The sequence below is a fragment of the Molothrus ater genome, chromosome 3, assembly GCF_012460135.2.
Source record: "Molothrus ater isolate BHLD 08-10-18 breed brown headed cowbird chromosome 3, BPBGC_Mater_1.1, whole genome shotgun sequence".
Lineage (NCBI taxonomy): Eukaryota > Metazoa > Chordata > Aves > Passeriformes > Icteridae > Molothrus > Molothrus ater.
The window spans coordinates 96,146,616-96,172,248 of record NC_050480.2 but is presented as its reverse complement, the minus strand read 5'-3'; the positions used below and the strand labels follow the sequence as shown (position 1 = coordinate 96,172,248).

At 36.3% G+C, this 25,633-nt stretch overlaps 1 protein-coding gene across 4 annotated transcripts in view; it reads left to right on the top strand.

Annotated features, from left to right (window-relative positions):
- COL19A1 (collagen type XIX alpha 1 chain) overlaps window positions 1-25,633 on the top strand; it is a 178,014-nt gene that overhangs the window by 82,650 nt on the left and 69,731 nt on the right. For all 4 annotated transcript variants that reach the window (XM_036380957.1, XM_036380955.1, XM_036380956.1 and 1 more), the window contains 4 exons: window positions 3,090-3,143; window positions 10,361-10,414; window positions 11,102-11,137; window positions 23,179-23,226. In XM_036380957.1, the coding sequence (XP_036236850.1) occupies window positions 3,090-3,143; window positions 10,361-10,414; window positions 11,102-11,137; window positions 23,179-23,226 (192 nt within the window). The remainder of the gene's footprint in view (window positions 1-3,089; window positions 3,144-10,360; window positions 10,415-11,101; window positions 11,138-23,178; window positions 23,227-25,633) is intronic.

Here is a 25,633-nt window from a genome sequence, read left to right as displayed (position 1 = left end):
CTTTATCTTTTCAGTTCAATTTTTAGGTCTTAATGTATTGTATTTCCAAATATATTACTTTGCCATTCTAACATGGGGGAAATAGTGTGCAAGGAAACCGAGGCAATTCTAAAGTGGAGGAGTTGGAGGCTGGTACTCTCATTTTGCAGAGACTGTGGATGGCCCTAATTAAAGAATGCTATCATTGAATTCAGTGCATCTGCCATTACACACAGCAGACTGAATCCCTCCCAGCAGTTGTTCTGGAGCAACCCCATCAGCTTGTTCCATTGGGGTAATGAAATGCAGAATTCACCCGAAGAAATACAAATAATTCAGTGTTACATTGGGTTAGTTTTAGTTAACTAATAAAAAAGGATTGATGCTTTCATAGTTTTGTCATCCTGTTTTTGCAATAAATAGTCTTTAATTGTCTCATCTGAATGTAGTACAAGCAGGCAGGAGCATTTCATATAAAGTGACATTAATGCATTTTTCTCTCTTTTTCTTAATCTATAAGGTACATTGCCACAAAGCCATAATGTTGATTATTAACAGCCTCCTCTACACTGCAGAGTGGCTTCAGCAACTCTGCAAATTGGCTAGATTTGAAGCTGTTAATTATGCAGTATAGTGTGCTTCATAAAGACAGAAATTAATATGACTTGGCTCAGATCTTGTGAGAATAAATTGTAAAAATTGGACCTCTGTTTGGTTTGCATTCTGGCTTCACAGAGAACACGGACATTCCATATGATAGGCTTGGCAAGTATAAATTGTGTATTCCATTAAAAAATTGGTATGTTCATGTAAAGTTGCATACCTGGCAGAAAGCCAGGAGCTCTGCAGAGGTCCAAGGCTCATTAAGGGGGGTGCTTTTTATCATTTTGTCAAAGAAACTGAGAAACATCCTAAACCCAAATATTGTGTAAATCATAAGGAATGGGGGGTTTCTTTCTTCCCTGTACTCACCAGCCACACTTGTGTGTCTAGAGCTGCCGGGTGGCAATTTGAAGTCACTGTCTGCCTGCTGGAGAGGAAAAGGCACATTCACCAACACGTACTGCTCATCTCACAGCCAGGAAAATGATAACTGAGGCTGAGGGGACAGGCATCTTTTAGCTAGGCTCTCTGTTTAGCTTTTTATGGCAATGTAGATGTTGTATAAAAAATTATGACAAGAAACTTTCATCTTAGGTTTCCACCTATGCATCAGGGCATTTACAGGATGCTACTACTTCTGAAGCAAATCTGTACATATTTGCATCATTTTTCTTAAAGTGTGAAAGCAGATACACAAGCCATAGAATAAAAAAAACAGCTCTATAAATGTATAAATCTTCTAGAAATATATTCAGATAAGGAGATATTATGTCAAATATATGAGTGTATCTTTATAACTGTTGCAAGATTGCAGCAGTGTAACTGATTCTAGTTGAAATACCCTGAAAGCAGTATTAAGTGTTCAGTATGTCACAGTGATTAAAAGTAAAATGTCACTTTTGCAGTTCTAAAAGTTTAAGTGAGCTATTTAAAAAGAACAGTACACCTGGGATTTCAACTGGGTTTTTTTTTAAACTGACAGTGAAAGAAAATTACTTTCTCAACCAGTGTCTTAATCCACAGAACAAAGAGGACTCTATTGTTTAAACATACTAAAATAGTAAGTGTTAAATTCCTATAACTGTTTGGTGTCATTTGAACTTTGCAGTAAATGCACAGATTTATGTGGTGGAGTTTTTTTTTGATCAGTAAGAAAGGGAATACTTGAGGGAAAACCTTAACTCTATGATTCAAGCTAAAGCGTAACATTAAGTTTCTTATCAACAAGATGTATTAAAATGGAAAAAATGAATCAGCAAAGCCATCTTGGGAGTGAGATTATTAAATTCACAGTTTGCTGCTGCTAATTTGTTAGTAGGCTTCAGTTGTTCAACAAAGCTCATACACTCATTTTGCAAAACTGATTATTAGATGAAGCGCCCTCTGTCATTGCCATGGGAGAAATAGCTCTGAATCAGGGCTGTGTCACAAATGCAGTTAGCTGAATGATCTCAGCTCAATGCCATTTACCTAACAGAATTATGAAGATCATGCTGATATAATGAATAGGTTCTGCTCAGACAAATGTAGTCCTCTGGAGATAAGGGAAATTTGGTGAAGAGCTCTTTGTTTTCTTTGGTTTATATGAAGCGCTTGGACTCTAATTAAGTCAGTCCTTGCACTTCTGTCAGAATTATGTTACTTTATGGTTACTTATTTTGATTTGACAAGCTTCATTTGAGGGACAGAGATTCAATTATAGAGCTCTTCAAGCTTGTTGCTTCTTGGAGGTATTTTCTCTTAAATTATGCTTCTTTAGCAGGTGTATTTTATTCACTTTGATAAAATATGTCTTAACTAGAATAGCATGGTTGTTAGAGTTAATATGGAACTGAATTCTTTTATGTATTCTACAAAGATTATTGTGTTTTGTAGTCAGCGTTTCATGAGCAAACTCAGGAGCCAACTATAGTCAATTCTGAAGGAAGTTTCCCCCCATTTTTTTTCTTTTGATTAATCATGTTGTTCATATTCATACTTGTTAGAAAATTTTCAGGACAAAAGTTTTTTCCATTTTTCATGTGCACATAGTAAACCCTATACCAGTATGGGTCAAAGACAAAATATAATACTGAGGACTTTGTAATAAACACTTACTTTAAGCATCTGATAAGAAAACTGAATCTCAGAATGAAAAAAACCCAGCAATATTAAGATTATGATTTTCAAAAACTAAACTGTTCCCTGATGTAAATTTCTGTTTCACCACCATATTCTTGAAACACAGCAAGAAACAATAATGTTCTTCTGGGGAGAGTCTTTATGGATGTTCAATGACACTATGAAGTACAGAGAGCTGTACCTCATAGTACCACAGTGCTAGACATTTTTCAGGGACATTTATTTGGAAAGAATTTCTTTTGGAATGTAAGGAATAGTTTTGCTTGTGCATCCAGAAATGTACACGTAGAACAGACCAGAATGGTAAAATATTTTTGCTGTTAAAAATGTTGTGGGTTATTATGTGCCATGAGTATATATAATAAAATAAATATTAATTCTTTTAGGGTGAAAAAGGAGATAAAGGAGAACCAGGACCAGAAGGCCTTCCTGGACCAGAGGTAAATGGAATAATAATGAAACAGTCAAGTTACAAACATCTGGGTGGGTGGTTAAGAAATGCAATTCAGACTTTATGTAAGTAGAGTGATGGATTTAGAAATTGAGTATTCCTAATAAATTAGGGTACTATATTCCTAATAAATTGGGGTAATAAATTAGGGTATTATATTCCTAATAAATTGGATATTCCTAATAAAGTTAATTAAGTTTGCTTTATACACTCTTCCTGTCCTTCTCCCTCTTGACCTTGATGGGGGTTACCCTGGCTTTAGGTTTTAATGCTGGATGATCTTGGCTCTCCAGGAGCAAAGCATTGCTGTTGAAGGCAGAGGGCATCTCCCAGATGGGGAATGACTGACATTCGGAGTAGAATCCAGATACAGGACTTGGAAAAAACATTCAGTAATACTTTTTTAAGCAGCTTTTCCAAAGGAATTAAAGGGTCAGCATTTAACACAAAAACATTGTAGCAGTCCAGCTGGGGCTACCTGAAAATGGAGTAAGACAGGCTACGAAATTATGACACTTTTTACATCACCTGGCTTTCCATGCACACTCTAACCATAAAAATATTTTTCCTGTTTTAGGTAATTATAATTTAATACTTGGTAAATCAGGCTATTTTTAAGTGGATGTCCTTCATGTGAGAACATGCACTATGTACTAAGCTGAAACTACATTTAGGTATTTGTAGAAGTATTCTCTTGTAGCCTGTTTGTCTGTAAAGGTGAACCATATCCTTCTCTCATACATACATATATGTTGACAGCATGGAAAAAACACATCTGTGTTTCTTTCCATAGCTCTGGTGACATTTCTGTGTTGGTCTTACATGATCTTCTTTACTACATGAGATCTTGTTCCATCAACCTTTTAGGAAGAGTAAGGTATACCAAGTATCTAATTAACTCTAGGGCATATTTAACATAGTGGCACTATGAAAGTGAAAAATACTGAACATTCATATTTTTGAATATTTACTGAATTGTTGCAATGTGTCAGTAAATGGTAGATTATTATTATTATGGAAACTGTCATTAAAACATTAAAACTGAAGTAAAACTGCATATGGCAGTATAAAATAGTATTGTTTGAAACCACACATAATTCTCTTTTAGTAATGCTTACATAAGATGCTTTGAGCTCAGTTATCACTCTGCATAGAAATATCAGTCTTTAAATTTACAGGTCTGTGTATCATTGACTCTTGGTGTCTATCTGTGTCTCTCTAACTTGCTCTGCAAGCAGAAATGTAACATCTGATATTTCTGCAATAATCAAGTTAATCTACTTACATTGGTATAATCTGCAGTGCTGTATAAAAACTATAAAAACAGCCTGAAAACACTTAAAGCTAGAGGCACTGCCTTCTGGCAGGTGTTGTCTCTGCCTGGGGGAGTGAGGGTTTCCATCCTCTAAAGAACTTGAAGATAGATGATGACTGAACATTTTTTCTTGAACAAATGGTAGAAACATATTTGAATGTATTTTAATCAAAATCAGAAAAGTAGGTGTCACAGAAAACTTTTGCTTGCTGTTGCTAACTTGTGTTTTCTTAGCTGTACAGAAAGTTCTTGCTAGAAAGAAGTAGCATGACAGAGGGGAAGCCAGACCTGGTTTGGAGACTAGGCTGTAGTGATGAAATACCTAGAAAGTTTTAATTTCCTCCTCTCTCACTCATGCTAACTGGCTCAGTTAATCTCATTGAGAACCAGGTTTCGAGGCGGGAACTGTGAATATATCTGAACGTTCTGCACATCTCCCAGTTTATCTCTCCAGTAATCTGAGCCAAGTTCTACAATGCTGTGTCCCAGCCTGGGACATTATTCAAAATCCATCTGACAACATGAATACTTGCTATAAATACTACTACTGTGGTTGCCATTGTTTTGAGTTTCCTAAGGAGTAGCTATAAATAACTTAATATATTACTAATAGAGTCCTCCTGTAGTACATGTCCATGTCTCTAAGCATGTATTTGCTTTCATAGGTTGAAAAGCCAGTTTGATTGAATAGTATCTCTTTCATCCCTTGAGACTCTTTTAGCCACTTGACATTAAACTCAGGTGACAGATTGCTGCCACTAAAATCCTGTAATTTTTTTAAGATGTTATTTCCCTTCACCATTCTTGTGGATATTTTGTTTTACAGTTGGGTATGTGACCTGTCTGCTTTTATAACTGAGGAGTTATGAGTTGTCTGGTCTAGTTGACAAGGTGGTTATCAGTGAAAGGTTGGACTTGACGATCTTGGAAGTCTTTTCAAACCTTAATGATTCTGTGATTCTGTAATAAGGCTGTCCACTGTAACAAATGAAGTTTCATAGAGACACTATCTGAAAAAAAAATATAAAAACACCAATAGCCTGTGTAGAATAAGGACAAATTTGCAATATAAATATCCATGAAACTATCTGTGGAATATGTTCTCTGTTATATCCATATGTCTGCCTGTTGATCTGAAGTGAAAAGATCTTTATCACAGAAACTTTTAGACTTTTTTTGAGTCATGTTGTCTCCTTGATCACTGGTGCAGGTAGGAATGAATGCCGTGGGATACTGCCAATTACTATTTTCTAACATAAATTAAATCCTTCAGCAAAAGTAAGTCAAAACAGCAAGTTTTATCATATCTGTCAGCATGTGTCATGCATAGCTGGTAGAGGATTAGTGTCTTTCTTGTAAGTGGGGAAAAAAAAAGTTAAATCTAAAATGAAAATCTAGTATATATATTAAAGCAAGTGTTTAACTGATTATTTTCATTTCTCTTGCTGGGGGAGGTAATATCATAAGTGACTTTTCTAAAACTTTCCTACATAAAATTTAATTCTTTATATACCTGATGTCAAAAGATGAACCTCTTAAGTTCAGTAAGCAATAAAAGAATCACAGGTTTTCAATGGAAAGATGGAAAACATTTTTTTTATTTTTTTGCTTGTGGGAAAAGGTAATCAGAAGTATGATCATTTTTAAGGGGATCCTGCATCTTGTTGTAATAGCAATAGTTGTTTATCTTCACACCCTCAGGACCTGTCTGTTTAATCTTGAGCTCTCATAGTATTAGCATTGCAAGGAAATACCTGAATAGGAAGAGAATAATTCTATTGTTTGAAAATGTGAAGTTGGTGATGATTTTTGTTTATATCTAGAGTCTGAGAATTCTGTTAGGAACAAAAGTATTAGAGGATAGTAGATTTAATTTAGGGTCCAGGGAATTCTAGAAATATACCACTTTGAAGTTTTGGAATTCCATTAATGAGAAAAGAGCAGTGTCAGTATTTTAAAGTATCTGAAACATAAACTGAAAAAAAGTATATTGTTTGGAGCTATGAAAACACTTTGCTAATTTAGAAGAGTTATCCTGGCATATCCAGGGTGGCATTGTACACCTGACTTTGAAGATGTTGTTAACTTAGATTTTAAGGCTGGTCTGTGCAGGAAATGTAGTACTGCCCTTAGTGGTTAGAGTATTCCCAAGCTCTTTTACTCAGTAGAGATAACTGATCTGATCTGTAATAATGGGGTTGCACATTGTTGTTAAATTGTTGGGTTGTATACTGTATTTCCAGTACATTATGTATTGTTCTTGGAGATTTCCCCCTGATGTGACATTGAACCAGATTACTCTAATGAAGGCCACTGGATTGCAAATAACAAATTATGTTTTCCCCAAAAGGTATCTTTTAGAGTTGAAAACTTGTTCTCCCGAATATATGATTGCAGTCTGACTGCATTTTCCATTGCCACATGTGCAGCACAGTATGTGCTGTACAAATAGGTGCAATTCCAGTAGGCAACATTTGGATCCTGCAAGGAGCTGCTGGAGTCTTCTGGTTGGAGTCCAGCTGATCTTTGCAATTTTTCATTGAGAAAAGTACCTGGTATCAGCTGGTGGTACATTTTACCTCTTTTATCAGTTTTTCATTCATTCCACCAGAAGTACCATTGTCATGTCCTCCAAACAAAAAACACTGCCTCTAATTTAATCTTTCCCTTGTCGATCCCAGCTCACACCCTTATAGATATTTGTGATATACTTGTCCCAGTAATTTCTCTGTTGGTTGGAAATTGCATTACAGTTATCAGTCTTATTTTATATATGTGTATAGAACATTTCTCATTTTTGCTATTTTCCAGTATTGTTATCTTGTTAGCTTTGAATTGGCCTTGTAGATACATATTCTAATGCTTGCTTTACATTTTGGTTTCCTCCTTCATAAAGGAGCCATAGTGTAAATTTATCATGACCTGTAAAAAGACCACACTGTAGTTCTTTTAAATGTTTCAGCTGAAGACTGTTCATGAACTCATAAATGTATATTATTATATCGGTCCCAAAAAGCTAGAATTAGACTGAGATAGAATTCAATACCCAATTAATTAACTCTCTGTTATAGGAGGAATTTTTGATCTGTTCCTAAATTTCTGGCAAATCTGGTAACAGACCCCTTAGATCAATAGAAATTTGTTTGTTTTTAAAACGGACCTTGTTCTCCTAAAACATTGCAGAAAATGAGCTTTTCTAACTTAAGGCTTGATCTAAAATCATCCAAATTGTATCTGTTTAGATAACCACATTCATTTTACTGAAGCATCCTGTTCTGGCCTCTGCCAGAGACAGGATACCCTGCTGTACTGTGTTAAAGGGGCTACAGATTTGACTTGGCACAGGAATTCTTTCTTCTTTTGGCATTTCAGAGACAGTGAACCAGCAGCTAAACCTTTCAGCTTCAAAAGGGTGACTGTAGGGAAAAATAGGCATGGTGCATTCCCAGATGTGGGGTTTTTTTGCTATCATTCACTATGTCTGGAACTTACTTAGTCTATAATATTTTTAAATGCATATATAATGTCTAGGTAAACTAGAAATACTTATAATGGGCCTATAACATTGGGTCCTTTAAAATCCTCCTTCAAACACTGTAAGATTTCCTGTAAAACATGTAGTTTCCCCTTGTTCTTTTTATTTAAGGTCAATTGTATTTATTTGAGGTCATCATCTCTGCAGTAGCTGTTAGACTGCACACCTCATTAAGGTGCTCTTGCAGAAACATTGTTAAAAGCTTTAAACACAGCAATTAAGAAAAAATAAGGTTCATAGTTTGAAAGTGCATGGCTCAGGCTCAGCATCTTTCATCTGCAGTTGCATTTTCTATTCAGTAGAGACACACAGATATATGTCACCATCTGTGAGTTGCAGATTTTTTTTTAGCCTTATCTTTTATCTTCTGTAAACATACAGCATAAGAGCTAATTCCTAAACTCATAACTATTGTTCCATGGCTGATTTGCTAGTATTGATTTTGAACCAAATCTATACAGTTTGGATACCTGAAAAATCCCTTAAATGGCTGTAAGAATATGGGTTGGTTGTGTTTTATGCATTCTTTCAGAAGGAGGTTGAAAGTAAAATGTAGCAAATGGAGACAATATTAAAGCTATGTCATAAATATGCAGATTGTAAAAAGAAAGCAATTTTTTGGCTTGGTTTTTGAATCCATCTGCCTATTACATTTTTTAAGTTCAAACAGCAAAACTACTTCTGATTTAACTATTACATATTTGGCAAGCTTAATAAAGAACAAATCAAAGCTAAATCAGGGGTATTTACAACAACCACAAATTTAATCCAAAGTGGGTACTTAAATGCTCATATAGTTCTAAATGATGTTCCTTCCAGATGGTGAATTAATGTAATTTTAGCAGGAAGTGAAGTTGCACAAATACGCAGTATTTAGAACACTCATTGATTTCATGTTTCTGTACCCACCAAGGCACAGATGTTAGTTACCATTTTCGTGCCAGTTGTCTCTATCTTCCTAATAATTGCAAACTGAGGAAGAGAGTTTGCAAGGACAAAAAGGGAGCTGGGAAGAACTTTAGTTTGTAAACCCTAATTCAGATGTAAATGAATTTTTTCTACCCTTGACCTATTTAACCTCCAGAATAATAACGATGATGGTCTACTTGTGGAGCATCTTATTATGATTGGGTCTTGTACTGCCTCCATTGTTGCCACTTCATTTCTAAGTAAAATCTTTGAACTTGTAGAGGTGTCTCTGAGTTTCAATATACACAGTCTCTCATGCCACTAAAGCAGTGGTGAGAGGGACGGCACAAGACAAATCTCTTGGCTTAAATAAAAATGAATTCCTGGTAGCTTGGTACAGCATGATAATTAAGTTCATTCATTGCTGTAGAATGGCTTGAATTTGCTGGGCCTATTTTGAAATCCCTCATTTTTCCATTTGTTTTGCAGCAAGGAGAAGTCAACAAAGATTGTGTGCTGGGTACTAAAGATATTTTGTGGGGATTTTTGGGTGCTTCTGGTGAGAACTTCTTAGTGGAAGAGTTGTATAGGAGATATTGTAGAGGGTAGATTCAGACTAGGTGTAAGTAGGAAACAGTTTACAATGAAAAAGGTGAACACTGGAAAAGGTTTCTCAGAGAGGCTGTAGGTGTCCCATCCCTGGAAACATCAGTGAATGGGTTGGATAGGGCTCTGAGGAAACTGATCCAGTTGCCAATGTCCCTGTTTGCTGCCAGGGGAGGTTGAACCGGATAATCTTGAGAAGTCCCTCCCAACCCAAACCACTCTGATCCTGGGAGTGTGAAATGGCTGTGTATGCAAGCTGTAAGGCTAGGCAGTACTAATTGCTTGTCCTCTTGAAGGGAGAACTAAAGAAGGAGGTTTGAAGGAGATCAATTATTTCTCTAATTGCCTTTGTGAACACTGGTGAAAATGAGAGTGTTGGAAGATGTGCAGCAGCTCTGAGCTGTACCTTGCTGGAGCTCATCAGTTCAGCACTGCTACTTGAAACATAAAATCTGCAGTTCTCTGTCCACCTCTGCCTTTTTCCCAATTTTAGCAGAGTTCAAGTGAATGTACTAGCACCCTCTCTGATATTCTATTTTATCTTTTTTGGCCATGCAAGACTGCAAAAGAAATTTGCATTTCTTCTCACTACTTACCATAATGGGGCACAATAAAGCAGATTGGCTTTGTATGTTTAATTATGTATTGAAGACACTTTGTGGTCTTTGATAGATGTGTGTCTGTTCACAAAATAATGAAAATAAAGAATTTCGAGATAGCACTAATAATGTGATAGAATTCTAAGCCTATTTGTTTAGTGTATACTACTTCACAGTGCTACAGGATTTTGTCCCATAATTTTTCACAGATGACAACAAATATGCATTTCTCTTTTTGCCAGGGACTAAAAGGTGACCCTGGTAGTCCTGGTGTGGCTGGTCCAAAAGGAGAAAAGGTACATTTTTAAATCTATTAAGTTGTATGTATATGTGAGTGTGCATGATATTCTTCAGTTTTGCACATGTTGCCATAACTATGTGTGGCAAACACCCACTGCTGCCATTTGTGCAACTTAAGGGTTAAATAATATGAGTACAGGCTAACTGTAAATGCAAAAGACAAGTGCCCTTTATCACAATGAATTTTAAAAGGAGTTCTGATCAAGAGCCTAAATTTGGTGTTCTGAATTGCTCTCTGGGTGCACTAATTTGCTCCCATGAACTAAACCTGAAGGTCTCAGATGTGATTTGTACCTCAGTGACCTAATTCTGTGAATATTCACACAGTCAGATTTCTTTACATATGTGAGCTGTCACACTGGCTTCAGCAGCCACCTTGTACATGTAAGCTGCAGCTTGTAACTTGACATATGGAACTGTGTTTTGAAGGACTGCTTTTTTTAAGCTGTGATTCATTTATGCAGAGGCCTGGCATTTTTTTTCCCTTTAACCTGTGGTGAACTGTGTATATCTCTGCCATTACTGGAGAAGAATATCACTTTACTCACATATTTTCATAATCAACATGTTTGATGATTGTACTGAAATAATTTCTGCAGTGCTGCATATTCTCTAAAAGGTCTAGAGATTAAAATGTATAACTAAAGAGATTGTTGATTTACTTCCTCTCCTGTTATAACCAGGGAGATGCAGGACCTCCAGGACCAGCTGCCTTGAGTGTGAGTACATGTAAAGAAAAACAGCCAAAAGAAAATCCCTAAGAAATGCTGCATGTTTTTCACTAATTTGCAATGTGAATACTCCCACTAATAAGTCTAAAAGTCCCTTTCTTCGTAGTGCCTCTGCATTTTCTGTATGACATGTGTAGGGAATTCTGTAAATATTAAAAAAAAATAAGCAGGTTTAAAACATCTTGTTCCCTCTCAAATGCTAACAAGGATATTATCTTGTTTATTCCATGTATAAATAGTATAGACTTGTTCCAGTGAAGGAATTCCCTTGGTGTTTTAAGGAAAAGCATTTTTCAGTAGAAGGTTGCAAAAATGATCAATGCTTTTAGGGTATTGTATTCTGGCTAGACACTGCTGTATGGATGGTGGAAAATGTTCTTGATTTCCTTGCAATCCAGGCCCCGAGCATGTACAAAGCCTGAAGAAAAGTGTTCCCAAAACTCTGCAGGACGTATCTTGTTTGCTTCATAAGAGTAATAAATCCGGTCTGAATTCTATGAATTCTAGTGGCTTTGCTCATGAGCTGAAATGAAAAGCCCTTCCATTCTGAACAGTCTATTTGGGTAAAACCAATTCCAAATGGTGCAAAAGAGTGTGGCAAAAATGAAAAAAAAAAAAAAATATGAGAAAAGGTTCCAAATTCCCTGGCTGTAATTTCACAACATGAGTAGCTCTTCTCCCAGACTCAGTGTTATGAGCCACATCTATACTGTTCATATTACCCATGTAATCCTAAATAAACTTCAAAAGAACTGTCATTTATAGTGTAAATAGTTTATACATGGTCTTTTCCCTCCCTTAATTTCCAACACTGTAGCAGCAGGATCCTCATTAGAATTTACAAACATTGAAGGATATAACAGAGACCCATATGATAAAAATAAATTCTACCTTTTAGGTATCAAAATTAAGTTGCTGTGTTTTAGACTACTTGTTTTTTGGATTATGAATTATAATATCCTGTATCTCTATTTTCTGGGAAGAAGTTAGTGTTTTGTCCCAAGATCAGTGACTCTTTGCTGCAGTTCATATCTTACTGGAGGCAAACAGGTCCATTTATGTCCTTTAGTTCTTGAATATACAAACTGTATGTTGGAAGAGTTAATATATTATTAAAATAATATTGGTAACCTGGAATTTTACTGTAGTAGATGCATTGGAGTTTGTCTTGCTTTAGATAGATTCTTACAGGCCTTGAAGGGATCATAAGAATAGGAATCAGACACATCTGAAGATAAGACAGAGAAAAAACCTGAGGATATCTATTTTGTGTGTGCTCGAACACCTCTTTTTGAGAATTTTTTATGTAAGTGATTGAAAAATTAGTACATCTGTTCTGGTAGAAGTACCTGGATAGGTTAAATCTCTTTTTTTTTAATGTGTTCATTGTCTTAAGTTACAGTTGTGGTCACTTAGCTTTCCTGAGAATCATACTCAGAGGTCAGTAGTATGATAGCAAGAATCAGAGAATATGCTGAGTTGGAAGGGACCCACAAATAGGAAGGGGTCATCAAGTCCAACTCCCGGCCCTGCACAGATCCATCCCCAAGAGTCACACCCCATGCCCAAGAACATTGTCCAAATGCTTCTGGAACTTTATCAGGCTGGTGCTGTCACCACTTCCTTGTGGAGCCTGTTCCAGTGTTCAACCACCCTCTGGGTGAAGAATCTTTTCCTGATACCCAAACTAAACCTCCCCTGACACAGCTTCAGGCCATTCCCTTGGGTCTTGTCATTGGTCACCGGAAAGAAGAGATCAGTGCCTGCCCCTCCTCTTCCCCTCACAAGGAAGCTGTAACTGCAGTGAGGTCTCCCCTCAGTCTCCTCCAGGCTGAACAGACCCAGTACCCTCAGCTGCTCTTCCCTGCAAGGCCCTTCTTTCTCCTTGTGGCCCTCATTTGGACACTCTCTAGGGACTTTATATCTTTCTTATATTGTGGTGCCTAAAACTGCACAAAATATTCAAGGTGAGGCTGTCCCAGTGCAGAGCAGAACAGGACAATCCCCTCCCTTGCCTAGCTGGCCATGCTGTGCCTGATGTGCCCCAGAACAGTTTTATCCCTCCTGGCTGCCAGGGCACACTGCTTTCAGATAGACTGAATTTACTCCTTCTGTACTTTAGGTGATCCAATTTCATAAAATGAATGTCCAAGAATTGCATTTCTTTGATTACAAAATGCTTTGCAAATGTTTCAGTTCATTGATTCCAGCACAGCACACTTTGTGTTGGTACATTTACTGATGGTCACCTTTACACTTTTAAAAAGAAAATATTTAAATTTTAGGAAAACAGACACAGTCTTCAGAGGGATGTTAGTAAGTGATGTAGACAAGAGTGAGTGTGAATGGGTTTAGCAGTTTGAAGACAGATTACAGCAGAGTGGGAATGCACAGCCCAGCAGGAAGGCTTTCTCTCTTGGCCACTGTAATTCGTTGTGTGTTTCTCTTGGCAAGAGCTAAAAGTAGATTAATTACATGAGTGATGGTGGCTAAGGGGAAATTCAGTTTTCAGAGTGGTTTTATTTGTGTGGCTTCTGTGTGGCTGTGATTCTTTCAATATATAATCATGAAAGGAAGGTGTCGTATCTTGCTGTGAATAAATAGTAGGTCAGATAATATCACAGTTGATATGTCACTTAATGAGAACTTACTGTGTCTGAACCATTCATGCTGTTATAGCCAAAATATGATGTAAGTCTTTCAATTATGAGTCCTGTTAAAGTTTTAAAGTGTTCCATTCATTTGGGATGAATGCATAATGTCATAAATTTATCCCCTGCTTCCAGTAATTTTTATTTTTTCCTAATGTGAAAATTATTTATTTTTATCTAAAAGATAAATGAATTATGCTGGGGGGCAGGGAGAGAAGAGAAGTGAAAACGATGACACACTGTTAGAACTAAGTCCTAAGTATGACTTTTGGGCAGGGAGGAAGGGAATATTAAAAGAGACCAGCTTTTGCTCAAACTGGACAACTGGGCCTGGGTCATCGACCTTCTGTCCCAGTGCCATTGCATACAGAGACAGGTGGTAAATGATGGCATCATACAGAGCTCTACTGCCCTGTGCAGCGTTTCCATTCCTGTGTATTTCCATAGAAATCATACATCAGTGGAGTAAGCTGTATGAGGTCTATCATATATTCTTATTTCAGCATAAACTAGACCATCAGTAGTGTTGTTCAGGGTCAGAATGTTCTCCCCATACACAGACCTGTTCCATGCTTCTATCCTTAGCACAGGGAGTGTGAAAGTAAGAAAAAACTGAGACTGCAGCAGCTGGTTGGTCCAGGGAGAGTTGCCTTTAAGTAATCTATACAAGTATGTAACAGCATGCAGTAGAAATTCTTGGGAGTTTTGGGTTTTTTTGTTTTTTTTTTTTTCGTCTGTGCTACTGGCACCTGCAAAAGTCTAAAAGATGTCAGTGACTCTGTGTCTAAAAGTGTTTGTTCAACTCTGATGAGTAGGAAATCCCACACAGCTCAGAAGCATGAGCAACATGGGAACATAAAAAAATACAGAAGAGAATGAAGGGATTGGTACCTGGAGGGAAAAAGTATATTTTTAAGTGTTCAACTGACAGATACAGCCATTATAGTATGGAATGAGGGAAACTTCAAGGCAGTATGTATGGCAGAATTCATAAATACCCAACAGCTGTAGCAACCTATTAGATAGATGAGCATATGCCAAACTGCAAAATAGGCAAAAAAATAGCACTGCTTTTTAAGATGCAAAAAGTATTTTATGAGTTTGAAATTGAAATTTCATAGCTCAGAAAGTGCATCTGAAAAATAGAGTAGAGCTCTGGATCTTCCTGTTTGACGCGAGTTAACAGAAAATTTCACACTGTAATCCTAACAACATTAACATTTAACAAAACTTCTCACTTGGAGCAATAGCACAGAATTCAGAAAGAGATGGGATTAGAATTCCATGTGTTTCTGTGCATTTATTTAAAGTAGGTACATAAGTCTTGTTAATACAATTTCATCAATCATGCATGAAGAATTGGAGCAAAGAAACAGCATTGTGATGTAAAATATGCTAATCTGTAAGAAGAAATATGTGATACATTTTATAGATTTCCATAGAACTCTACTGAAATTAACAATTTCAATAATTCTAAGTATATTTGTTTGACTGGGGCATTATTCATACAAATACATTTTTTGTAAATTTGACATATATATATGTGTATATTTCAGCCCTTTTATTAAGGGCGTAAAGTTTCCCTGCATTTCTATGAGTCAGTTAACACTCCCCAAGTCCAGATATATGTATGTATTTTTTTCTCATTTATGGTGGTATTTTTATGGGAGTGGTCCAAAATCATGATTGATTCTCAGCATTTTTTATGCTGTCTCTAATTTCTCTGCTATGTTCTGAATTGCTCTGTAAGTAGTAGATGTCTCTTTTCTTTAGTACTTTTCAGGTGTCTTATGAATAAATGCTGTGATTAAATTTTGAACTTTTCTCCTTTATTATGTCAACTTTATGAAGCAATATGGGGGATGTTTAAAGCTTAAGTTCCCTGATAAATTGCACTGTAGCTGACGAACCTTCAGTGAGTAAAAAGGAGGGATTGTACTTCTCTGTAGTGTGGTTTTGCCTAGATGTGGGATTTAGAGGCAGAAGCTGGGGACTGTGTTGTGCAGGGTCACAGCTGGCTCCACAGCTTGCCTGCTCTGATATCCCAGCTTAAGCCTGTGCGTGCCGTGTCAGAAGAGTGACAGGTGAGGGAAGGTAGCACAGCCATCCCTTGTAAAATATACGATAACTATTCCCCTCGACACTCGATACGCTGCCTTTAGTTCCTGGGGAAAATGAGCGTCCGTCCGTACGTTCCTGCGGAACCTATCCCTTTCAGGAGTTATAAAATAGTCACCCAGATGGCACCAAGTGTTTACTCAGAAGCCAAGGCTTAAGTCGGTCACAGACAGAAGTCCTCAGGACTTGCTTACTAAACAGATATTTGGAATGTTGGCTCCTAGGTCTGGTTAAACCGATCCCAAGGAAGCTGGTGCACAAGTGCCATGTGGAGGTGGCTGTGGGAGGAAGTTGCAGATTCAGGTCTGGGCAAGCTCCACTGTAACTTTTGGCTCTCCCCTTTCTAAACAAACATCAGCTACAGATTGCACAGCTTTCGCCTCAGTTATTCATGTGAAGCTAAAGGAATGGATACACACTCTCCAGTAGTAAGCAGTCAAATAATATTACCTTCGCTTTCTTTCCATGTAATGACGTGAAGGAAAGTAATCCTATTTAACTAAAGAAAGTATAGACTGCAAATTACATTTTCATTCTAAATCTCTTCTTTTCATACATTTACTGTAAGGAAAATCTGAGCTTATCTCTCTGAGCTTTTTAAATGAGATCTATTAATTTCCTGAAAATACTAAACTGTTTAGTTGTTTTTCATTAAATACAGTGCTCACTTAACTTCCACAGTATAACTTACAAATATCCACTTCTTCAAAAAGCACTTTTTAATTATGGGAGCAGGTGCTACTAAGATCACCCATTTGTTGAAATAGAAGATTATTTATTAGTTACAGTGAGGTTTTTGTCTTCTTTATGCAGTAATACTCTTAGTGAAGGCACATGTGAAGATTGAAACCTTAACCTTACAGTAAATTTTTTTTTCAAAAATTCTTACTCTGATAAATTGGCATTAATGTGATTTCTATGTCCTTCATTAGAATAATGATTTGAAAATTGTCCCATATGCAGTAGACATCAATGTAATGAATAATTTTGATTTACTCCTCAGGATTTTAATTATACTTTTTTTTGCTTAGCAAATAAACCTATGTTTATTAAAAGTACTTGGTTCATGAATGTAAATGTCGGTGAAATTACCTTTTGAATTTCACTTTCAAATTATTGTCTCTGAAGGAAAGTACATTTCAAGGTTAATTAACAGAGAGAGCTAGAGAAATGGCCAAACCCAAAGAATAATGACGTCAGTGAGGAACATATTTTCTGTTTGCTCCAGTAAAAAATGGTCAAGGAAATGTAGCTTATCATGTTTTCTGGCAGACTGAAATACTTCTGCTAAATACTGTCTCCTTTTCTGTAGAAGTAAATGGATTGAAAGCAGTTTAGAAAGAAAAGTGGTGTAATAGCAGAACAGTATAGTCATTGCAGTAACTTTAAGGGGCCAAGCAGGTGTACAAATCTTTCCACTTGCTGTCTCAAGGTACTTCAGTAAGGATGTGACTGAGATCAGGTCATGTTTGGAAATGTTTAAGATAGAGGTAGTTTAATTTCCCTCATAAATGGTAATATAATTTCCCTCATAAAAGGAAATTAGTCATCCTTCTGTGATTTTCCTGTGCCATTTTCCCCATTGGAACAGATTTGTAACAGTGAGGTGTGTCTGCAGGCTCTGTGGGCTTCCGTGTGGGTGGTGGTGGACAATCTTTTGGGCAAGAAGAGGAAACTATGGTAATGGAATTTTAAGGTCTCCCACTTCCTCATCCTCCTGTTTGGGGTTCAAGATAGGGCTGCATCACCACTGCAGCAAGTAAACTGCCCTGAAGATACCTGAGAAACCAACACTTTGACCATCTTGACTGGAGGAAAGTTATTCATATTTCAGTTCATTTGCCTGCTGAGTGTGATCATCTGTTTTTACCTGAGAGGAAGACATTCATTTACTCCCAATATGTAAAGGCCAAAGAGAAAAATATTCTCAAAATAGGGTAGAAGGATCACAGTGACCCACACAGTAGAACTTGTTCTCTACAAACATCTCCAGATTAAGTGGGTGCCTTTAAGACCTCTTGAACTGCATCTTGTTGCATCCTGTCTGGGATGCTGTGCCACTCTTACACGAGGGCAGCCACTGGAGTATCATCCATCCCACAAGCCGTATTTGGGTGGCTGGAGAGTGCTCTTCAAGTCAGTCATGGTGCAGTTCTTCACTGTGATCACCCATTGTGTTATGTCAGGAATTTGGAAATCTGTGGTCACTTTTTACCTGAATACTGATTACCGTGATTCCCTGCTGCTCTACTTGTGGGGTTTACAGAGGGATCATTGAAATTTTAGTTCAACAACGTGACAGCTTTTCTTAATCCTGAACAAGGACTGTGTTTTAAAATAACTACATCAATCACTTGCAATGGGAACTGCCCACCAGTTTGCTTTTAAAAATGTTTCAGCAGTGATGCTGTATCAGTGGAACTATACCTTTCTGTTTATCATCATAATGTTTTGAAATTGCATGGCAAAATCATATCTGTTATAGCTGGGTCTTTTTGAAGTAGCAAGTTTTATCATTATAAAAGCTTGCATATTCAAATGATTAAAAAATTATCTACATTTTTACATTATCACAAGGCCTTTCTGCATGCCTAATTTAAATTTTGTTTAACTTATCTCACTAAATTGCATACATTTTCTCCCCATCTAATAGCATTTGTTCTGTAAAAATTGAGGTCATGTGTTTGCTGGAATTCATAGTGAGGAAACACTGGATGAAAGCAGTTTGTGTATAGAACATACAAACCAGTCTATAAATGAAATAAATTTTTTGCCTTAATTAGACCTGCATTATTATTGCTAACTTTTGTATTATATTTAATTTGTGTTGAGAAGGAAATGTATTCCAGCTCAGAATGTATTCCAGGAGCACTACCTACAAGTACATAAGACAGCTGTCTACCCTTCTGCTTCAAAAACTATCAGCTATGTTTTGAAGCAACTTTCAAGATCCCAAAAATATATGTAATTGTCCAATATTTTTCTCTCTTGGCATTAACCATAATCTTCTGTGAGAAGTAACATGAATAACAGCTTTAAGTAACCTCACTATTCCACTTCAGCAGGGATTTTTTTCTTTTTTCTTTAACATTCTTTGTTTCACCATGGGGTCACGATAAAGATTTCGTTTTTTTGAGAATATGTTCTTAGGCACTTTCTCTGAGTTATTATATTTATGAACAATGCCTCCACCGTGTCTCTGCAGATGCTTGTTTTGATGTATCAGGTCTTTAAAAATGCTTTTTTACCTGCAGAGCCACATGACAGGATTTTAGCCCTTCTACAGTAAGTGGCAGAACTGTTCACTGATTTTTCTGTAACTTCCTAATATATTTTTCTTCTACTGTCTGAAGTTAAATAATTTTTATTAGTTTTTATCACCTGATACTTTCAAAAAATATTAGCTGTTAAAGTACTAAAATGGTATCTCCTACAGATATTTTCAATACAAGTTCTTTTAAAAACTCCCTATTGCAGCATTTTTTAAACCTGTTGGTTTTTCCTAGTTTCCATCAACTTAGACTAAGTTTTGATGATATTTCCTTTAAACATCTGCCCACATGTTCTTCACAGTGTGGTTGGTTTTTCAATTCTATGTTCTAACCAGCATATTTTCCCTTGTCAATACTTCCCTTTATGGTTTACCTCTTATAAAGGGATTCACAAGTTTCTGCTGTTCATTTTCAAGATTTTGTACAACCCTCTTGTGCCTACCAGTGCATCATGTATCATCTCTCTTCATAGCCACCCTCACTCATGATGGTAAATTTTCTAAGTTTCAGTTGCACTTAAGAACATCTCCATTTTACTGGCTTTTATTTTCCCCAAGCTACATGGTAATGTTTTAGAGATTTCCACTTCATGTTCCTCAAGCTCCTTCAAGTACATTACTCCAAGGGGCTTGCTTGGTCCATGGCAGGAACAGGCTGTATGAACTGTATTTTTTATTTTATTCCACTGCTCCACAAAGTAGGTAGAAGTCTGGCACCTTCCAGCCTCAAAGGTGGCCTGGCAGAGTCAGGAAAAGCCCATGCATGTTAGGTGACCTCAAAGGATGCATCATATTTTCCTGCCAGCCTGATGTCACACAAATAGGCTGGTTTTTTACCTCACAGTGCCGTGTGCTGTTCCTAGACATTGTTCCGCTCATCATCATAGCCATGCTCTTGCCAGGTCAAAAGTATCAAAGTGACAGTGACACATAATGAATGACTTTAATTGCCTTGCAATACCTGAAGGGTATAAGAAAGGTGGGAGCAGACTTCAGCTGAGCCTGTTGAAATAGGACAAGGGATAAAACTGAAGGAGGTATTAAACTGAAGGAGGGTCAATATAGATTAGATACAAGAATGAGGCTTTTTTACAATGAGAGTGATGAAACAATGGAACAGTTTGCCCATAGAGTTGGTGGATGCTCCATCCCTGAAAACATTCAAATCCAGGTTGGTTAGGACTCTGAGAAACTTAGTCTGATTGAAGATGTCCCTGCTCATTGGAGGCTTGGAGTAGATGGCCTTTGAAGGTTCCTTCCAACCCAAACCATTCTGTGGTTCTATGATCTTGATTGCCTTGGCTGTTGCTTACTGGGGACTTTGTACTTGTAGAATAGATTGCCTTCTGACATAAAGGATTGTGTTTAGAACACAATCCTCAGTATATCCCATATACCACAGATTGGATGGATGATAGATAGATATATTCAGTGTATATTCTATCCCTTTACCTGTGGTGGTGGGCTCCTCTGACCAGCTGTGCTATCCATGGCTGGTGGGAGTCAAATCTGATCTTTGATCTCCAAAGGAAGATCTCCAGAAATTAAATAGGAATGCGACCTAAGTAGATACTTTAGTCCACCTTCTACAAACATGGATTCCTATTCATTGCCAAGTTCCATAGGAGTTCAATGGTAGATCATTTATTCATCTGTTTAGACAGAATTCACTGTAGAAGGTGTTTTTTTTCATTTCTCCTGTAGGTTTCTTCTGCAGTTATTTTTCCATAACCTCTTTCAGTGAATGTTGAGCAGATAGCACTGCTAAGTCATTACTTTGGCCAAGTTACTACAGTTTTAGAGCTGTGTTAGTTAACATGGCCTGTGTTGTCCTATCAATTTTTAAACGGAAGATCCCACTGAGGTTGGTGTGAACTTTTACCTCAGTTTCAATATCAGGATGTGGCTCCTTGTACAGGGGAGTCCTCCCTGCCTAGTTACCAATTGTACACAGCTCTCCTCCCTTTCCTTGAAGATAAATCTCCTTATCTGGTTCCTTTTTCTTGACAATAATATTGTAGAGAGAAGAAAAAGAATTAAAGTGCTCCTTGGATAAAAATTTTGGCTATTAATTATCACTATTGTGCAGTTACATTCTTGTGTAATTCTTGTCCCCTTGGAGCCTTATTGTACAGATATGTGAGGCTAAGTATTTCCTCCCCATAAAACGGACATTACAGGTTTTCATCTCATTCCCCTGCATAAAGTTGTCACTAAAATGAAAAAATAAACAAAACAAAATTCCACCTCTTCCTGAATTCTCAGGATTTCTTCACAGAATTAGAATATTGCTAACAATTAACTGCAAGTTCCACACTACCTAGACGAGAAAGTAAAGAAGCTTTGCAGAGGTCACATTGACATGCTGCTTTATGGGTTTGTGTATGTATAAGCTACATAACTTGCACTGTAGTTGACTTACCATGATATTATTTGTTGGACACAACGTTCTCATGCATATTTTAGTTCAATAAACTTATGGTGAAAGATGGAAATGGTGTGCATCAGCTTTGTAAAAGATCCTACACCTTATCCTGTTTACATTACAAACTGAAATGATAAAAGAAATATCCTATAGTGAAATACTGTCTGAGATATATTTTTAGCTTCAGCAGAGAAATGGTAGAAATGGAAAAGCTTTTGAAGTGACCACTTCTTTTTAAAATTGAAGTCAGACTACATTCTAATCAATTTAAAACATTACTTGAAGATGTATGAACTAGTAGCTTTGGAATGCCTATTTACTTACTCAAGTTTATATTGGGAATTAGAGATCCTAAACAAACTTCTTAAATTCCTTTCTAGAAATCTGGGTACTTAAAAAAATTATGATTGTCAGGGCACCTCAATTTACCCTTTTGGGTCAATAAATATGTGTACTTGATTCTAAGTAAGGTGTTTGAATTTGACCAAAGATACAAATCATGCTGAAGCCAATACATGAGTCTGAGTAATTTTAAAGATTTTTAAATTTTAGTATTTAAAATTCTTATATAAAGAAAACATAAATTCTTAAATTGTGTGACATCTCTAAGAATGTGCAATATAACATGCAAAGCTTTTTTTTTTAGATTATACAATGCAGAACTGTTACATATTCTTTGCTGATTACATTTAAAATTATTTCACATTTCTTGTTGCTGTAATGGAAATTGGATTGCTTCCTCAAAGTAATTTTTTAAATTGTTTTCCAAGATGACTCATGAAGAAAAGGGAGAGTGGGGGGAATGACTGTTCTAAGTTGTTCTGAGATGTTATTTGAAGGCTTTATGATTACACTGTACATTAATCAGATGTAAAATGAAATCCCCAAAGCATCAGAACTGGTCTGTGATTTGGTCTCTGACTGAAAAAGGCAGATCCTTGCATTGAGTTCAGAAGGAAGGCTCACAAGTCAAGGATATATTCAAAACACTCAAAGATCCAGTGCCTGTTCAGGAAACAGAGAGAGAGAAAAAAAAGAAACACTGAAGTGTTTTGAAAAGCCAAGCCAGAATTGCAGAGGAAGCAGCACAGGGCTGGTTCTTAGGATCCAGTGAGCATAAGGCCTTCTGCTATATTTAGTTCCCTTTCCCTGCCTTCCCCTCCCCCTTCAGTGCCTATATTTGAATTTGAGTTGTAGAGTAAGTTGTCTTTTATTTAAAATAACTTTTTTTGTCAATTTTTATGGCATCCTAACTTAACAAGATAAATCACTTTTCAAGTAATATTGTAGTTAAATATAACTATGTTTAATTAGAGCCAAGTTACCTCTTCTTTTCCAAGGATACAGCCTTTATATGATGGCATGTGAATCATAGTTATTGTTTGTGCTTTTTCTTGCACCTTAATATAACATTAAAGGAATTGTTAGGAAAAGGCTATTCTTATTATTAGAAATAAATGCCTTGTCTTGCCATCTGGATCTTTGGTCTAGTCTTACTTCTGTAGAAAAATAGAGGATGAGAATAGCACTGAATGTTCTAATTGTTTAATGTTTGTATTTTCAGGGTTTGCTGGAGGGTCCCCAAGGTCCACCTGGCAAAGAAGGTCAGAGGGTGAGTAAACTTGGTGAACAACTGGTCAGTGTGCTAACAGCTTGATGTGCAACTTCTGCCTAGCACTAAAAAAAAATGGTGAGGTAGCAGCTGAGTATGAAGCATGTTGACAACAAACTGAGCCTTGACACTTGAGGTTTCTCTTCAGTTGAAGGAGATTTAACAATTTCAACTATCTAAAGAGTTTTAATGACTGGCAGAACAGATGTATTGTATTGTGTTTTGTGCAGTATGTTTCTGCTGTAATTTTAACTGAAATAATATTAAAACTTTTCAGTTTTCCCTTTTTAGTAGGGGTGAACTATACTTTGCAACATCTAAGATATGTAAAGATATGAATTTAGGGTCATTATCTAAAATATTAGCAAAAACCAGTAATACTGACCCAGGTCTTTTAATGCCATTATGCAAGTGTCAGCACCCAAAATATGTGTACAAGTGAAACAGTAAAGGGGACTGGAGGGGGAGGTGCAGAATATGCCAAATACATTAAATAAACCTTTGCTTATTTAGAATTTTAATATGATTAAGTAATGGACTGACTGGTTCCTCCATGTTCTCTTTTTATTTTCCCTGACTTACTGAATTTGATAATTCATTAGAGCAGATAACAAATATTTATAATTGTGGTATCACAAGAATTAATTCACCATTGTAAATTTATAATCTAGTATGTTCCTAAAAGTTTGGAAAGATATTAAGACTCAATCATTTCAAGATTTTTACAAATTAAGTATGTGCCCAGTTTGCACTTTTGAATAATAACCAATATAATAATAACCAAAAAAACCAATTGAATAATAAACAATAATAACCAATAATTCTTGGTTTATTCAGGCATCTTGATATTCAATATCACAGTTAAAATGCCTGAAGTAAAAAGATTAAGTGTTTCTCATCATTGATCTTAGTAAACTACAGTGAATTTTTAAAGGCTAATTGAATGATTCCAATAATAGTAATAAAACTAACAGAAGACTAGCCCTTGAACAAAATGAGTAATGACACGTAGGCCCAAAGCTATGTTTTATGTTGGTTGTTAAGTTTTAAAAATAGTACTAAATTCCATTTAAGCTGAACATGAAGACATGAAAGCTGAGTTTATTTACGTTTCTCACTAAGGATTGAGAACCTGATCAGAAAAACTCAGTGTAATAATGCAGAATTCAAAGTTGTATGATGACAATGTTATTAAAGCACATTTACTAGCATATTAACATCCTTATTAAGAATTTTATAATTACCATTACTATTACAGTTAGGCAATGAAATATATAGGATACTGTGAAATGATAGCTGTATCCTGTTTTGGTATATTTTAGAGTTGTTCTGTAGAGTACTGAATCTGCAAAAAGACTGATTCTTTTTTAGGAACAGTTTTTAGGAATAGTTATAAAGATTCTTGTGTTTTAGAAACTTCACTCTTTAAACTTCTTCATTTTTTATGCAAAAGTTCAGAGTTAACACACTGTATTATATCTAATGATGGATAAATTGATTTGGAATTTTTTTTTCCATATTGTAGTAGGAATTAGTGGATTGATACTTTCATCATGGACGTTTTCCTACTCACACATAAAATTGAGCTGCTGTCACACTCCAGCCCCTATAAAAATGGGAGCACTGATGGTTTTGTAATCTCACCATGCACACAGCTGCCATGAGCCAAACAATGGGAACAGCAGACTGTGGAGTCTCAGCATCTGTCTTTATCTTTCTACCAGTGAGATGCTCACAACAATACTCCTTCTGCTGGCCACTCCCGCCCAAGCATTAACAACATTGTTGGCAGGCACAATTCAACTCCCATGTGCTTTTGCATTTCCAATACATTTAATTACACAATAACATACCATTTGTAACAAGATCTCTGCTCTGTTTAATGACAAACAGGACAGTGCACATCTAATGGCTATTAAATGCTACTTTTTATTCAATTACAGATGTCATGATCCTCTGCTCTACTTTCAGCAGATCCTCCAAATCTTTCGCATTATATGAAGTTATTGCTTTTCTCAGGGGCTGTCTTTTGAAGATTAAAGCATATTATTGTGTATATAACTAGCTAATATTTTTTTCTCCAACAAATTATTCAGACTTAAACCAATATTGTGCTCATTCTGAAGACTGGAACTGTAACATATTAGGGGAAAAAAAGCCATTCCAGAAACACATGGAAGTATCTATTCACTTTGAGAACATGAACTTTTATTTTAAGTTGCCATTCATACTGTACTTGCTATGTTCAAAATTTAATCCACCTGCATCTGGAGCATTTTTAAATACTCCTTTGAAAATTGCTCTTAGATTAATAAGGAGTTGAGAGGACAATCATATAGTGTGTAACTTGCAGACCTCAGAATACACATTGAAGCAAGGAGAATTAACAGTGTTAATGGTGATATTA